Genomic DNA, 14,749 nt, shown 5'->3' with positions numbered 1-14,749 from the left:
CATGGTATGGTATTGCCACTGTTACTTCTGTGCTGCTGCCTTCAGAGCTGGGTGCACGGCCAGCAGCTTCCGCTCTCCAGCTGCCCTCCTCTGAAGACAATGCAAAAGAAAGGGTGGCAATATCACGACCCCCCAAAGATAGCCTTGCAGTCCCCCTGCAACTCTCTTTTGGGTCAGGATCCCTAGTTTGAGAAACATTGGTCTCCCCCGTGAAATCTGGTCTTTTGAGTGTTTTTACCGTATACCATACAGATTTCACGGGGGAAAACCAAATTTCACGGTCTATGACTCGTTTTTTATGGCTGTGAATTTGGTAGGGCCCTAACTATAGGATCAAGTGCTTCTTGGGATAGGCACAGCCAGAGCCTGCTGCAGCCTGAGAGCTGGGGGTGCGCACTGAACAGGGAGGGTCTCTTTCCCCTTGCCTAGCTTCAGGCAGGTTCCAGGTGGTCCTGCAGCAGCATCACTGGCAGGGAGCGACCCTGCTGGTAAGTCAGGCCAGCCATGGAGGAGGCTAACTCTGCACCCCCATTGCATCAGCTGATGGCAGAGGGGACCCAGCACCCAAGAATCAGGCCCCACTGCTACAGGGAGGCTGTGTTCAAACAGCAGGCCCCAAGCAGGGCCAGTGAGGCAGCTGGCACTAAACACTACCCCTGCTGTTGGAGAGACAAGGTGGGGATAGCTTTTATGAGACCAATTTCTACTGTGGGAAGAGAAACTGAAAATCAAAGATATGCCTCCCCCACCCTTATCTCTCTAATGTCCTGGATCTGACACGACTACATCACTGCAAACCCCTGCATCACTGCAAACTCCCTGGTATTGGCAGAGAGGCTGAGAAGTGGGTTCCCCTCTTGCCCCTACAGATGGTCCCATAGCTTAGTGCAATGGAGGTGCAATGGGGATTCATAGATTTTAAGGCCAAACGGGACCATTCTGATGATCTGCTCTTATCTCCTGTGTAACGCCAGCCAGACAATCAACCCAGTGATTCCTGCACCCAGCCCAGAGCTGAGGAGGAGTGGAGGAAGTGTCCATCAGGGTGGGTAGGAATGACAAGGGTGAAGGAGCGATGCAGGCCCTGCTTACCCTGCAGCTGGCCCTGCCTCCACATCCGCTGTAGTAAAAGGGGAGTGCACTGCAAGGATGAAGGGATTGCTGTGCCTGGTGTTATGGACTGAGGACACCAGGCAGCACCTTTTGCCAGCCCAACCCCCCTTGAAAAACACACCACCAAGCCGTCTGTCCCTGTGGTGACTTGCCAGGCTGCATTGACCAAGCTGAGCCATTTAACACTGCCAGCTGGCTTCCCCCAGCTCTGTTGCTGCAATGCAAAGACACTGCAAAAAGTAACCACCGATAGGCTCCTAGTACCCAGGGATAAATCAAAGGCTCTTGCCCCTATGTTTCTATGTCCTTCAGACTATATGTGAATGAATGCACATGCATGTACACCCCAAACCAAACCCATGTACAAGACAAAACCACCGGACAGACATACAGAGGGACAGATGCACTGACTAGATAACCATCATTAAAAGCAGCTGCAGTGGCAGGGACTCCTGTTTCTGTATGTTTAAGGGAGTGCCTAGAGCAGAGGTAGCGACTTTCAGCAGGAGAAAGCAGGCATAGGGAGGAACTTGGCTTCCCTCAGGGTCATAGGTCTAGACCAGTTGGAGCTAGCATTTCACAGCTTGATAACCACATAGTCTTGTTTTGCATCTAGATATTGAAGTTTGCTTCCATCTTCTCCGTGGAACAGACATGGGGACTGCAGGGTTGTCATAAACAGATAGCTAAGGGTTAATGTTTCTTTTACCTGTAAAGGGTTAACAAAGGGAACCAAACACCTGACCAGAGGACCAATCAGGAAACCGGATTTTTCAAAGCTCAGGGAGGGAAGTTTTTGGGTGTGGGTTCTTTGTTCTGTCTGTGCTCTTCGGCTCTGAGAGAGGATCTCTCTACCTTCAGATTTTCTAACTTCTGTTTCCAAGTGTAAGTACAAAGGTAGAAGACAATAGTTTTATATTGTTTTTGTATTACATGTTGTAGTTGTTCTGAATGTTTTTAAATTGTATTTCTTTTGGATAAGGCTGTTTATTCATTTTTCTTTAAGCCAAATACCCTGTATATTGTCAACTTGAATAGAGATCATTTTTGTCTTTTTCTTTCTTTTTTATAAAGCTTTCTTTTTAGACCTGTTGGATTTTTTCCCTAGTTAGAACTCACCAGGAACTGGTGGGAGGAGGAAACAGGGGGAGGGAAAATCTCTTTGTGTCAGAGTGCAAAGCTATCTTTGCAGGGACTCTGAGGGTGAAAGAAACTGGAATCCTCTGTTTTGCATTTCAAGGAATTGAAATAGGGTGATCGTCCAGGGCCATCCAGGGAGGGGAAGCCGGGGAGGAAATAAAGAGGAGACAAGGGGAGGGGGTTATTTCCCTTTGTTGTAGACTCAGGGCATCTGAGTCTTGGGGTCCCCCAGGGAAGGTTTTGGGGAGACCAGAGTGCGCCAGAAACTGGAATCTGGCTCGTGGCAGCACTATCAGATCCAAGCTGGTAATTAAGCTTGGAGGGTTCACGTAGGCACCCACATTTTGGACGCTAAGGTTCAGAATTGGGACTTATGCTTATAACAAGGGTAGGTAGTGCTTGGCCATGCACGGCCCTGTCTTCCTGCCTCCAATACCAGACCCACAATCCTTGCAGCTCCCTCTCTTTGGCACAGGTAATGTGCAAAACAGCACATGTGCCTCGCTCTAGCCACCCCATGGAGGGCTCATGGGTATAGCACATCTCTCTTCGCCAGGCAGAAAATGGGTTCTGCCAACAGTAGCGCTAATGCTGGCAAGCGCTTTGCACAGGTCTTTAGAGGACATTAGCAAGGCTGCTTTAGGCTTCAGAGCAGCTGCATCTTGCAAGCTGCCCCACCTGAGGGCTCAGAGCCAGGCCAAAACCCCAGCTCCCAGGGCTGCAGCTCATGGCCATTTCAAACAGGGTTAAAAAGTTAACCCTTTCTTTCTAGTCACTCTCCTCACACACACTTCCACTTTTAAATATAACCACAGGATCTGCTCCCTTCCACCCTAGCTTTTCCTTCCCTGATGTCATGACCACAGCATTTACACCTCACACTGATTTCCACAGCAGCACACTGACTGATATCAAGCAACCTGGTATTATGACTTCAGATTTGGGTGGGGGGTACATGAGGTACAGCCTTTGCTGTCACACTTCTATTCAAGGAGAGCAAAGGAACCCCCCGAGACAATCAATCCCCTTCCCCCGCTCCAGGCTGCCTTTCCCTATGTTTGCTCCATGCTAGTTCTTCCCTTACGGATTCCAGGATTCGTTGGAGTTTCTTTTTTTTAGTGGGAAAGGGGGAGGAGGAGCTTGTAAACCAATAGACAATCGACTAATGGCAACTCAGCACGACAAAGCTGACTGCTTGGACCACCCTGCTGCAGCCCAGGGGCAGGAGGCACTAACAACTTTATACACAGTGCAAAAAATCACTCTCCAGCTGGGACACAACTAATTTTAAACATTGTTTCTTGCTGTTCTGTTCCTAATAATCCCACAGAATCCCCCTGGGGGTACGTGTTTTCCTGCTGAATTTCTCTCTTTCCAGTTTCACAATTTGTTTTCCATCTGCCGATTTCTAGTGCAAAGGAGCGAGGTTGATGTCAGGTTCTGCTACGAGTTGTTCATCTGCCCCAGGAGACAGATCTCTGTGCATTTTCCCTTGAGGGCTGGTGTGTGTGAAAGGGACTGCTCAGAGCTGCGGGGGGTGGCAGGGGACAGCGTAGGATCTAACTCTTCATAGAACAGGAAGCACATTTTAAGTGAAGTTGAGTTATATTTGCACCACTTCTGACATTCTCCCTTCCCTGTCTTCATCACCTTCTCAAAACATAACCTCCCACCTGGAAGACTTTTATAGGCGAATGCCCCACCTGCAACTCATTCACTCCCAGGTCTCCAAACAAGCACTGCACAGCTCTGCACAAAGAGCTGGGGCTTCCAGGGCCAGGGTTCTAGATGCTAGTATCGGTGAGCTACATGGCCATTCACATCTGTTTGCACTGTATTTTGTCAGCAAATGTTCCTGCTGGCACTGGGCCCAATTCATAAATTTTCAGATCTGGAGTCAAACCCTCCTGCATTTCAGGGTGGCTGGAGCGAGGCGCGGCTGGCTGGCACTCTGCTGTGGCTCCTGCATTCAGAGACCACCACACTTCACATGCTGCTGGAATCGCTTGGAAGAGCAGAGCCCGTCTTCAGAGAGGCCACTCTAGCAGTGCCAGTTGATTGGCAAACAGGCCCAACGGTGAACACAAGGTACTTTCTGCGGCATGGCAGATGTTTATCAGCTGGATCCACTTCTCCAGCTTCTGGTGGTGATTATACAGTAACTGCCTGTTCAGGGGATGTGTCCCAGCTATCAGCAACAGAAATAAACGGCCTCCTGTGGCTCGCTGGCAGCTTAGCTTGTATCTTGGCCCCCAGCCAGGGTCTGAGTGCAAGCTGCCTGTTAGTTTCCTGGCTGCAGGAGGTTTAGGCTGTGGTGACAAGGCACTAGCTGTGAACAGAGCACCAACGAGGGCCATGTTGGCAGCTCATCAGGAGCCAGAGGGCTGCACTGACATCACTATGGGTCAAAACTACACCCACTGACAAAAGCACTGGGTGCTCAGCCTGAACTTAGCCGTACCACTGTCAGTCCAAGTGCTCCTAGAGAAGGTGGCTCCTGGCAGGTGAAGCCAACCTCTGGAGGCCAAACCCCTGGAACAAAGGGTTAACTGTGGTGTCTGGCTCCCTCAGCAGAGCGCAGAAGTCTGGATAACGAGCTCCAGTAAGCCACTTTCCTCCTCCGGCAACTACAGACCAATCAAGCCCTTTCCCTACCGACGGAGAGCAGTTGCTGGGCCCAATTCCACATGGGGTAGCCTGGGTCACTGAGAGCTAGCAGTGCCCCGGTTAGGCTGCCTAGGAGCCCCAGTCATGCACCAGGACCCCACTCTGTTAGGTGCTGAACAGACCCAAAGCAAAAAAGACAGTCCCTGCCCCACAGATCTTACAATGCATGTATAGGACAACAGATGGCTACAGACAAAGGGGGAATCCAGGGGCACAGGGAGTCGATACTGCGCAGCGTGATAGGCAGCTTGTAAGAACACAGGACAAAGCAGAAATATTTTAACTCTTTTATTTGTTTAAAAACACGTTTGTGGCTCCCTCCCCAGATAAGGCTGCAGCCAAGATTACAGGCCCTGTGCCTATCGCTCAATGTATCCCCTCTGGAGTTCATGTCACAGTGTCTACACCTACAGCCTGTGGTCCCACCAGGAGGGCGGCCCAGTACAAGTGGCACAGGCGCCAGACTGTGGAGAGTCTGTGGCTCAGAGCGGCCCTCACCCACCACCTCCCTTAAAAAAGATAATTAGAAAAACCATCTGCAAGAATAAAAGCAGTTTTGTAAAAAATAAGCCAGAATCTGTTGGAACAAGGGGGTGGAAGTTGGGAGCTCCCCTATCCCCCAGCACTGGGGCCACTCACTGCTGCTTGGAAACTTCAAAAAAAAATAATAATTTCTTCCAAATTTCCCCTGCAGCCATGAATTCCGCAAGCTGTTCACATAAACACACTGTCTTTGGCACAGGAAACGCTCCGCTGTTGTGGAAACATGAGCTTTCCTTTTCAGCTAAACCACATGCTTCAGATTCCCTGTAAACAAAGGGAGAGAGAAAACAACATTTAAATTCAGACTAGCTTCAGTCTCACAGGGAGGCAGACCAAGGTATGTTTTTTGGCTGCATACAGGGCCTACGGTGACCAGATGTCCCGATTTTATAGGGACAGTCCCGATTTTTGGGTCTCTCTCTTATATAGGCTCCTATTACCCCCCACCCCCTGTCCCAATTTTTCACACTTGCTGTCTGGTCACCCTAATAGGGCCCTTTGCTTTGTCTTCAGTGCTGCTGTATTCCGATTGGGGTTTGTTCCTCTCCTTCAAAACCCCAGGAAGAAGGGATTTTCGAAAAGTGTGTTGGAAAAGCATTGATGTGAAATCCAGCAGGGCTGACCTCTGGGAGATTAGAGCGCTGCTTATGACATGTCCCTCCCCAGTCACTGGGAGAGCTGACAAATCAGTAAGTGATACAGACACACTAGCCCTCAAAGCAGATTGAATTCCCAGCATGCCAGACAACATCTTGTTCTCATTGAGGGAGGTTGTGCAGGGTCCCACAGCTCTCTCTCAAACCCAGCTTTAAGGGGCTGCTAAGGGGAACAAACCATTTTCATTAAGCATTCAGACTGGACACTAATAATTAGTTCAGATTTATCAGCTATGAACCCTTAATTTCTTTAGGTCTTTGCTTGCTCAGGATGTCCTATAGGGCTGGAGGCACTGCCTGGCCTCCTTTCTCTGACGACCCTCCCTGGAAGTCAATAACGATTCTGTCTGGGTAAGGGACGCAGGATCTGATTATTAACTAGAATCATGGTGGAATCACAACAAGCTTTGAATTTTAGTTCTCTGATCACTCTTCTGTTGGAATTCCAACAGCTTTAAGCTAGGGTTAGAAAAAGATCTTCAAGACCCAGGTTTTAAGGGGCATGTCGATTAAATGCCTGGGTTTGAACCACATGGCTGGTGTGGAGAAAGTGAATAGGAAAGTGTTATTTACCTCTTCACATAACATATGAACCAGGGCTCACCCAATGAGATTAACAGGCAGCAGATCTAATACAAACAACAGGAAGTGCTTCTTCACACAACCCAGTGTCACTCTGAGGAATTTGTTACTGGGGACACGTGAAGGCCAAAACTCTAACTGAACTCAAAAAAGAATTAGGTAAGTCCCTGGAGGATAGGGCCAGCAATGGCTATTAGCCAGGCTGGGCAGGAACATAACCCCATGCTCTGAGTGTCGCTAGCCTCTGTTTGCCAGAAGCTGGGAGTAGACGAAAGGGGATGGATCCCTTGATGATTGCCCTGTTCTGTTCATTCCCTCTGAAGCTCCTGGCGCCAGCCACTGTTGGAGACAGGACACTGGACTGTTGGTCTGACGCAGTATGGCTGTTCTTATGTTCACATAACCTCTAAGCATGCAGCCCTGCTGACAAGAGCTGTAACCATAGTAGATCTGCCCACTACACAGCATTAGGACTGGCTGGCTTGCGAATGTGAGGCCGTGATAGGACACCAAGGTGCTGCAGCAAGTGATGCTGGTGATTCTCTGACTTCTTTTTCTGAGGCTTGACCATCATCCCTCTGCAACATGCTAGCATGACTCTATTGCTGAAATCCTCAGCCAGGTCCCCATCTCCTGTCAGCAAGGATCAAAGGTCCAGTCCTCCCACCAGGAGCAGTGTGTTGTTGCCTGCCTATCGCACAACTCTGACTTCCCACAGAATACTGACTCAAGTTCCAGGCCTTGGTCCTTATCTTTAAGGTGTTCCACACTCTGGATTGAACAGATGAGACTATTGTCAACAACTTTGCTCCTCTGGCATGCTGGATCTCTCTACCGTCTGCACAGGAGAGAGCTTCCTCAGGGGTCAACCTGAGTCTGTGGAACAAATTCCCCCAGCAACTAAGGACCATCACAAACCTCCCCTCCATCCGCTCAAAGGGCCAGACACATTTCTTTGGCCTGTCTTCTCTAATATAAACAGGTGGCAGCATGTACAGAATTATACAACCTGCAGACCCAAGCACTGTAATGCACACTTCTCCTGGGAATGAACAAGACAGACGTTAGCCCGCTGCTTATTGAATGACTAAAAGGCACTCAGATACTCAAGTGATGAACGCAGTGTGAGAACCCTCGATTTTCCCAGCCAAGATTAGTGGCCTGCTCCCACTGAAATCTAAGGGAGTTTCTCCATTTTCTAGGCTTCACTAGGTGAAGGGATCAGGCCATAAGATGGTAAAATACATGTGGGCTTAAATTGTGAAAGTCAGGAGGCCCAAGTCCACGTATGGACTGATAAGCGAATTGATTACTGGCCTGACAGCCCTACATACAAATGGATACCCTCTCTACTGACATGACAACATATACAGGGCAAGCTTCCCTCCCACTGCCCTGTGGACTCACCTGGTCCCTGATCCTGAGAAATCTTCCCAATGGGTGACAGACTCCACTGGTTATTCAGTTCTAGTCCTCCATGTTGAGTCCCCAGTTGTAACACTGGCTTTTGTGATGGGGACAACGTCCATAATCACCCCCACCACTCTTGGGAGGCAGGGAAGAGGTAGTACAGATGGGGAACCGAGGCCTACACAAGCCAAGGGTACATCCACACAGAAATGCTAGTTATACAGCAGTAGGGCTGCAGTTGCGCTGCTGTAGGATAGACACTTATTGCAGCAATAGAAGAGGTCTCCCATTACTGTTGTAACTCCACCCCTCTGAGAGATGGCAGTGGTGTCTACCCCAGGGCTTAGCTTCATTAAATCACGCAGGGCACAACATTTTCCACAGCCCTGAGTGATGTACTTAAGCTGACCTAGCTTTGTAGCAGAGACCAACCCATAGTGATGTGCCTAAGGTCATATAGGCAGTTTGGGGTGGAGGAGGTCTCCAGAGTCTTAGGCTAGTGCCATAACCACTGAGCCATCGTGGGAAACAGAAGACTAATCTCGTCTCCCTTTGATGAGCAAAAACCCCTGTAAGCCCTTGGATCTCCTCAAAGCAGCTGCAGTGCCAGAAAGGTGAATGGCAATTCTCTATCTACACACAAGTGAAGCTCTAGGTGAGATCCTCAGCAGATGTAAATTGGCATCAGTGGCGCTGAGAATCTGGGCCTATCTACAACTTTTATTCTTTAGGTCTCATACAGGAAGAAGTGCCTGGGGCTTCCCAGGACTCTTCGCAAACAATTTGGCAACTCTAGCTCAATTACTTTCAAATATGCAACAACTAGAACTTGATAAAGACGGCACACAAGCCTGCGCTGGGATTCCCTCCCCCAATTTCAACACTACCAATTTCTCTGTAGACTCACTGCTTTACATCCCAAACAGATCATAAAGGTTTTTATTGCATGCCCGAGGAATGGATGCACCACTGTGTAAATTTATTGCTTTGCACAGTAGTTAGGGTCTGTTATGACCAGCACAGACTTGGCTGGAAAAGCCGACAGCAGCTAGAACAACTGAGCAGTCAGCAAAGCAAAGACTAAAATTAAGAACAGACTTGACTGCGTTTCAGAATTGTAGCTGTGCTAGGGTATCATTCACATCTTGCTGGCCCACGGTCATCGCTGCCCTAAACAAAGCCAGTGGGACTATCTGCTTTTCACAGATGGAGACTCATGAAATTATCATCATCTCACTATGTCATCGCATGCTGATGGAGCATCACACCACAGCAGCTTAACAATGTCACTTCATTTGGGAATCTCCTTAGCTGCTGGGAGGACAGAGGTCTCTTTCCTCTCCTCCTCCCAGTTCTGGACTGTGACCCAATACATGCCTGCTGGTATGGAGGGGAGGACAGCATTTGAGAAGCTAATCCCAGTAGCTTTCTGCTCTGCTGGAGCCACACGTGCACTAGGCAGCATAACACCATGCTCCTGAGTGGGGTATTGGCTGTGCGACTGAACCTGGCACCTTGAGATCTTAAAGAATGAGCCTCTCCTGCCTGAGTTAAGAGACTAACCCAGGCTGGTGCAGGCTCAGCCACTATTAGAGGAGGGCAGAGCACTGCACAGGGTGGGACTTGCCTGCTCTTGATGGTCCAGGGCACTGAACAGAACGAGTTGAGCGCTGACCAGATACATGCACCCCAGAAAAGGCGCTGAGATGACTGCAAGTGGTGTAAACGCTGGGCTGAAGCCCTTTCCCAGGCAGACACACATCTTGGCTCTGGACTGTTTGGCTGGCTTGTTCACCAATTGATTTATATTTACTACATAATGAAATTAAAGCTCTAAAGAAAGGCGAGGGCAGAAAGAAAACACACCGTGCTGCAGAACAGGACACTTCGGTCTGGGCTGCTGCCCTGCGTGTCCCAGCGTTTGATGGCTCACTGTCCCAGGCCTTTGTTATTCACCATTATTCTGCTTTTTTGGCACCATGGAAAGCAGTTTGTTTTATTTTCTGTTCTTCAGGCAGCCAATTAAGCATTTCAGGCACATTTAATCAGTGATGCTTTCATTTTATTTGTTTCGGCCAGACAGCCTCTAAACACTTGGCAAGACTGGTGCCAACTGGCGAGCACACGCTGCATTCTTACACAACGGCCAGCTGAACTGCATACATTTCAACAGACTTGACAGTCTAACTTCATTTAAAGAAATGAACCCTTAGGCGATTCCGGCTTGGAACTGCAGGGAGAGGAGTGCATGTTTATATATATCCTACTCTACGCTGGGAACACTGTGCCCCTTAAGACTGTTCACATCCCTGCTCTTAATCAAAATATAATTTAAACTGGGGTGGCGGAAGCCTGGCTTACAGGTCATTCAAAGGATTCTATGTGACATATAGCTGCCTTCACCTTTAATACAGAACTACAGGCTCCCAGCATGCAATGCTCCACATAGAGCTGCAGTTGGGTCATGATGGAAAATTGCATGGCAGGAGCTGTACTCTGCAGTTTGCACATCAGTACTCAACGTGGACTGAGCATGGGTGCAAGTGGCAACATTTCATGCAAATTAAGTGAGGTTCTCAGGTTCCTAACAAGTTACCAACACAGCTCTCAGCTGTTGCGAACCAGTTATTAGCACCTAAAGTGTACAAGCAAGGGTGCACAGGAAGAGGCAGTTACAGTGATGTTGAACAGGCTGCAGCAGGACCAGGAAAATTAGCAACAGCCAGTGTTTGGCGAGGTGTGAGGGCTAGTCAGCCATACCTCAGGGTGAGGTCATTGCTTAAGAGCAGAGAAAAGGATGCACGTTTTTGTTGACAGAAGTCAGGGTGCAGGATCCCTTCATGTGGGGGGTTGGCCCCTGTATAAAGCCAGGGTGTTAATCAGATTCCCACTGATTTATACAGGTTTCCCACAGTATTCTTGCCAGCAAGTTAAAAAAGTATGGATTGGATGAATGGACTATAACGTGGATAGAAAGCTGGCTAGATTGTCCGGTTCAACAGGTAGTGATCAACTGCTCAATGTCTAGTTGGCAGCCAGTATCAAGTGGAGTGCCCCAAGGGTCGGTCCTGGGGCTGGTTTTGTTCAACATCTTTATTAACGATCTGGATGATGGGATGGATTGCACCCTCAGCAAGTTCGGAGATGACACTAAGCCGGGGGGAGAGGTAGATATGCTGGAGGATAGGGATAGGGTCCTCAATGACCTAGATAAATTGGAGAATTGGACCAAAAGAAATCTGATGAGGTTCAACAAGGACAAGTGCAGAGTCCTGCACTTAGGATGGAAGAATCCCATGCACTGCTACAGGCAAGAGACCAGCTGGCTAAGCAGCGGTTCTGCAGAAAAGGACTTGGGGATTACAGTGGATGAGAAGCTGGATATGAGTGAGCAGTGTGCCTGTGTTGTCAAGAAGGCATATTGGGCTGCGTTTGTAGGAGCATTGCCAGCAGATTGAGGGAAATGTTTATTCCCCTCTATTCGGCACTGGTGAGACCAGAGGCCATCTGGAGTATTGCATCCAGTTTTGGGCCCCCCACTACAGACAGGGTGTGCACAGAGTCCAGCAAAGACCAACTAAAATGATTAGGGGGCTGGGGAACATGACTTATGAGGAGAGGGAACTGGGTTTATTTAGTCTGCAGAAGAGAAGAGTGAGGGGGGGATTTGATAGCAGCCTTCAACTACCTGAAAAGGGATTCCAAAGAGGATGGATCTAGGCTGCTTTCAGTGGTGGCAGATGACAGAACAAGGAGCAATGATCTCAAGTTGCAGTGGGGGAGGTCTTGGTTGGATATTGGGAAACACTATTTCACTAGGAGGGTAGTGAATCACTGGAATGGTTTACCTAGGGAGCTTGGTGGAATCTGCATCCTTAGAGGTTTTTAAGGTCAAGAGGTTTTTAAGGCCTAGCTTGACAAAGCCCTGGCTGGGATGATTTAGTTGGAGATTGGTCCTGCATTGAGCAGGGGGTTAGACTAGATGACCTCCTGAGGTCTCTTCCAACCCTAATCTTCTATGATTCTATGATCTGAGGTAGGGATTGGAGGAATTAATTTGCACTACTGCACTTCTCCATTCAGCTGAGTCTTCTCTTCAGCACTGACTCAAATTGCAGCCTCACCAAAGCAGAGAGATTGCCCACTCCAGCATGTAGGAGTCTCTTCCCACTGTCTGGCTACTGAGAGATAGACAGGCAGGGAGGACAGGAACACCCAGGATTCATTTATGGGTTGTGTTCTCCAGGAGGTTGGACTATATGATCACAAATGGTCCCTTCAGGACCTGGAATATATGAATCTTTAAGCCTCTGTCTCCCTCAAGTTCATGAACTGAAATTCCATTTCCTTTAAAGCTGGCCTTGTGCTCACAATTCTGAAGCCTCTTCCAGAGATAAACAAGACTGACATCACATCCAGTAGGTGCAGTTACCAGGGCACTATGGCACCTGGAGGAAAACAGCTGATTCCCAAACAACAGGCACTTGCAGCAATGAATATTACCCACCTATCACCAGAGTCAGAGATGAGCTCTGCACATTCTCATGCTTGGGATGCACCAATGGTGCAGCTTCAACTGGCAGAACCTTCTAGCAGCAGTGCTCACTAAAGCCCTCCCATCCCCTTCTCTCAGTGCTCCTGAATCCTGTTAGGGCAAGACTATAAAAGGAGATGCTATACTCTGGCCCCCTTCCTTGATCCAAACAGGACTCCAAGGACGAGAAGGCGGCAGGTGGGGAGTGTGAACATGCAAAGTCCATCTCAAGGAACTCCGGTTACAGCTGAGTAACCTTCAATTCTTCTTCAAGGGGCCGTTACACATTCCCAGGACTTCTGCAATGTTGGATCCACAGCACTCCTGCCTCTGGACAATGGGCTGCAGCATGCTAGTTACACACTGACTGTCATACTGAGCCTTTAATCTGGCTGCCAGATCAAGGGAACAGGGTTTCGTAAGGATGTGACACAAGCTGCAGCGCTATAGATCTCTAAAACTGGGGCAGGTCTAAGGTAGGCCATGGACACTGCCTTGGCCCTTGTGCAGTGTGATCCAAGCCCCATTGGGACAGACACAGAGATCTGCTGCACCATTCGTCCACACAAAGCCTCACCCACATACACAGGCACTCTGATGCGACTGATTTCTATTCTTTCCCCAGAGGAGCTGCACAGTGTGGGTGATTTATGAACTGCTCAGACCTGTCCAGCTAGAAAGCTGAGGCTCTCCTGCTATCTAAAGCATGCAACTTTGCCTCCCTTGAGTGAGGTCTAGGGAAAATATACCGGCAAGTTAATGGAATGGTTAAGTGGAATTCTGTCACTATCTCAGAGAGGAACTGACGGTGTGGCTGAAGAACCACTTTGTTTGTGGAGGGCTATAAAAGATGGGGCAGCTGTCAGAGCCTTTAGCTCACTTGCTCTTCTAGCAGATGCCATGGTCACAAGGAAGCCTGTCAACTGAAAAGTGAAACAGGGAACTTTGTTCCAAAGCTCAAATAGAGCCTCCATGAGCTAAGTACCAAGACTGAGGTCCCACGTTGGGTGGGTTCTTTGACTGCAGTGTAGACATTCATCAGTCCCTTCAAAAGTCTCTGTACTGCATCATGACTAAATCAGGGCTGTAAAATGATTAAAAAAATGAATTGGGATTAATCGCGCTGTTAAACAATAATAGAATACTATTTATAGACTGGTAAATATTTTTGGATGTTTTCCACATTTTCAAATATATTGATTTTAATTACAACACAGAATACAAAGTGTACAGTGCTCACTTCATTTTTTATTATAAATATTTGAACTGTAAAAATAAAAAATAGTATTTTTCACGTAATACAAGCACTGTATTGCAATCTCTTAATCATGAAAGTTGAACTTACAAAGGTAGAACTGTATTTAAAAAAATCTGCATTTCTAGGTCACATTTTCATAATAAAGAGATTTCACTATGGTACTTGTATGAGGTTACTTGAAAAATACTATTTCTTGTATCATTTTTACAGTGCAAATACTCAGGACACAAAGGGGAAGGTAGAGCTTGATCTAGCCTCAGACTGTGGATCTGAGGTGGCTGTATGGGAGGCAGTACCAGCCCTGGTAAAGGAAGGATTGAGCCAGATGAGGTATTTCCCCTAGGGAAGTCGGTACATGCTCTAGGGAGGGGTTCCTGTATATCTGGGGAAGCCTGCACCTGTCAGGGAGTGGGTTTAGTAAGTTTTCCCAGAGAGGAAAACCAAAGAAAAGAAATTGGCTCAACCATCTGTGGTTTCTTTCCTGTATCTTTCTGCCCTGAGGTCACTGTGTTCCATGTTGTGTGAAGGGCTTTCTGATCAGATTGTGGATCCAGGTGCTGAACTTAAGCGGCTATGGTAATCATAGACCTGGGAGGGACCAATGAATCCAAGGTGACGTCAAGTGCTTCACTGGCAACACCTCTGGAACTCAAAGCCTTGTTTCCTCAGGAATATGAGTCTTAAAAAGACTTTTGCCCTCCACATCGCCCCTTGATATGCATCTGGGTTCCAAGGCATGAGGCTGAAATTGCAGAACTGATCCATCCGTATAAGAGGTAGTTAAGGTGGTACTGGGAATCATCTGTTCTGATAAATCTGGGACACAGAGCTCTGGTGAGGCTCCTG

General features: G+C 48.2%; 1 protein-coding gene across 4 annotated transcripts in view; it reads right to left on the bottom strand.

Moving 5' to 3' along the window:
* Positions 1 to 5,193: 5,193 nt before the first annotated feature.
* Positions 5,194 to 14,749, bottom strand: part of HDAC8 (histone deacetylase 8) — a 98,945-nt gene continuing 89,389 nt past the window's right edge. For all 4 annotated transcript variants that reach the window (XM_032791614.2, XM_075068688.1, XM_075068692.1 and 1 more), the window contains one exon: positions 5,194 to 5,727. In XM_032791614.2, the coding sequence (XP_032647505.1) occupies positions 5,705 to 5,727 (23 nt within the window). In that variant the 3' untranslated portion in view covers positions 5,194 to 5,704. The remainder of the gene's footprint in view (positions 5,728 to 14,749) is intronic.

This window comes from Chelonoidis abingdonii, chromosome 8, assembly GCF_003597395.2.
Source record: "Chelonoidis abingdonii isolate Lonesome George chromosome 8, CheloAbing_2.0, whole genome shotgun sequence".
Taxonomy (NCBI): Eukaryota; Metazoa; Chordata; order Testudines; family Testudinidae; genus Chelonoidis; species Chelonoidis abingdonii.
The sequence above is the reverse complement of the archived record's forward strand: the minus strand, read 5'-3'. Positions and strand labels throughout refer to the sequence as shown.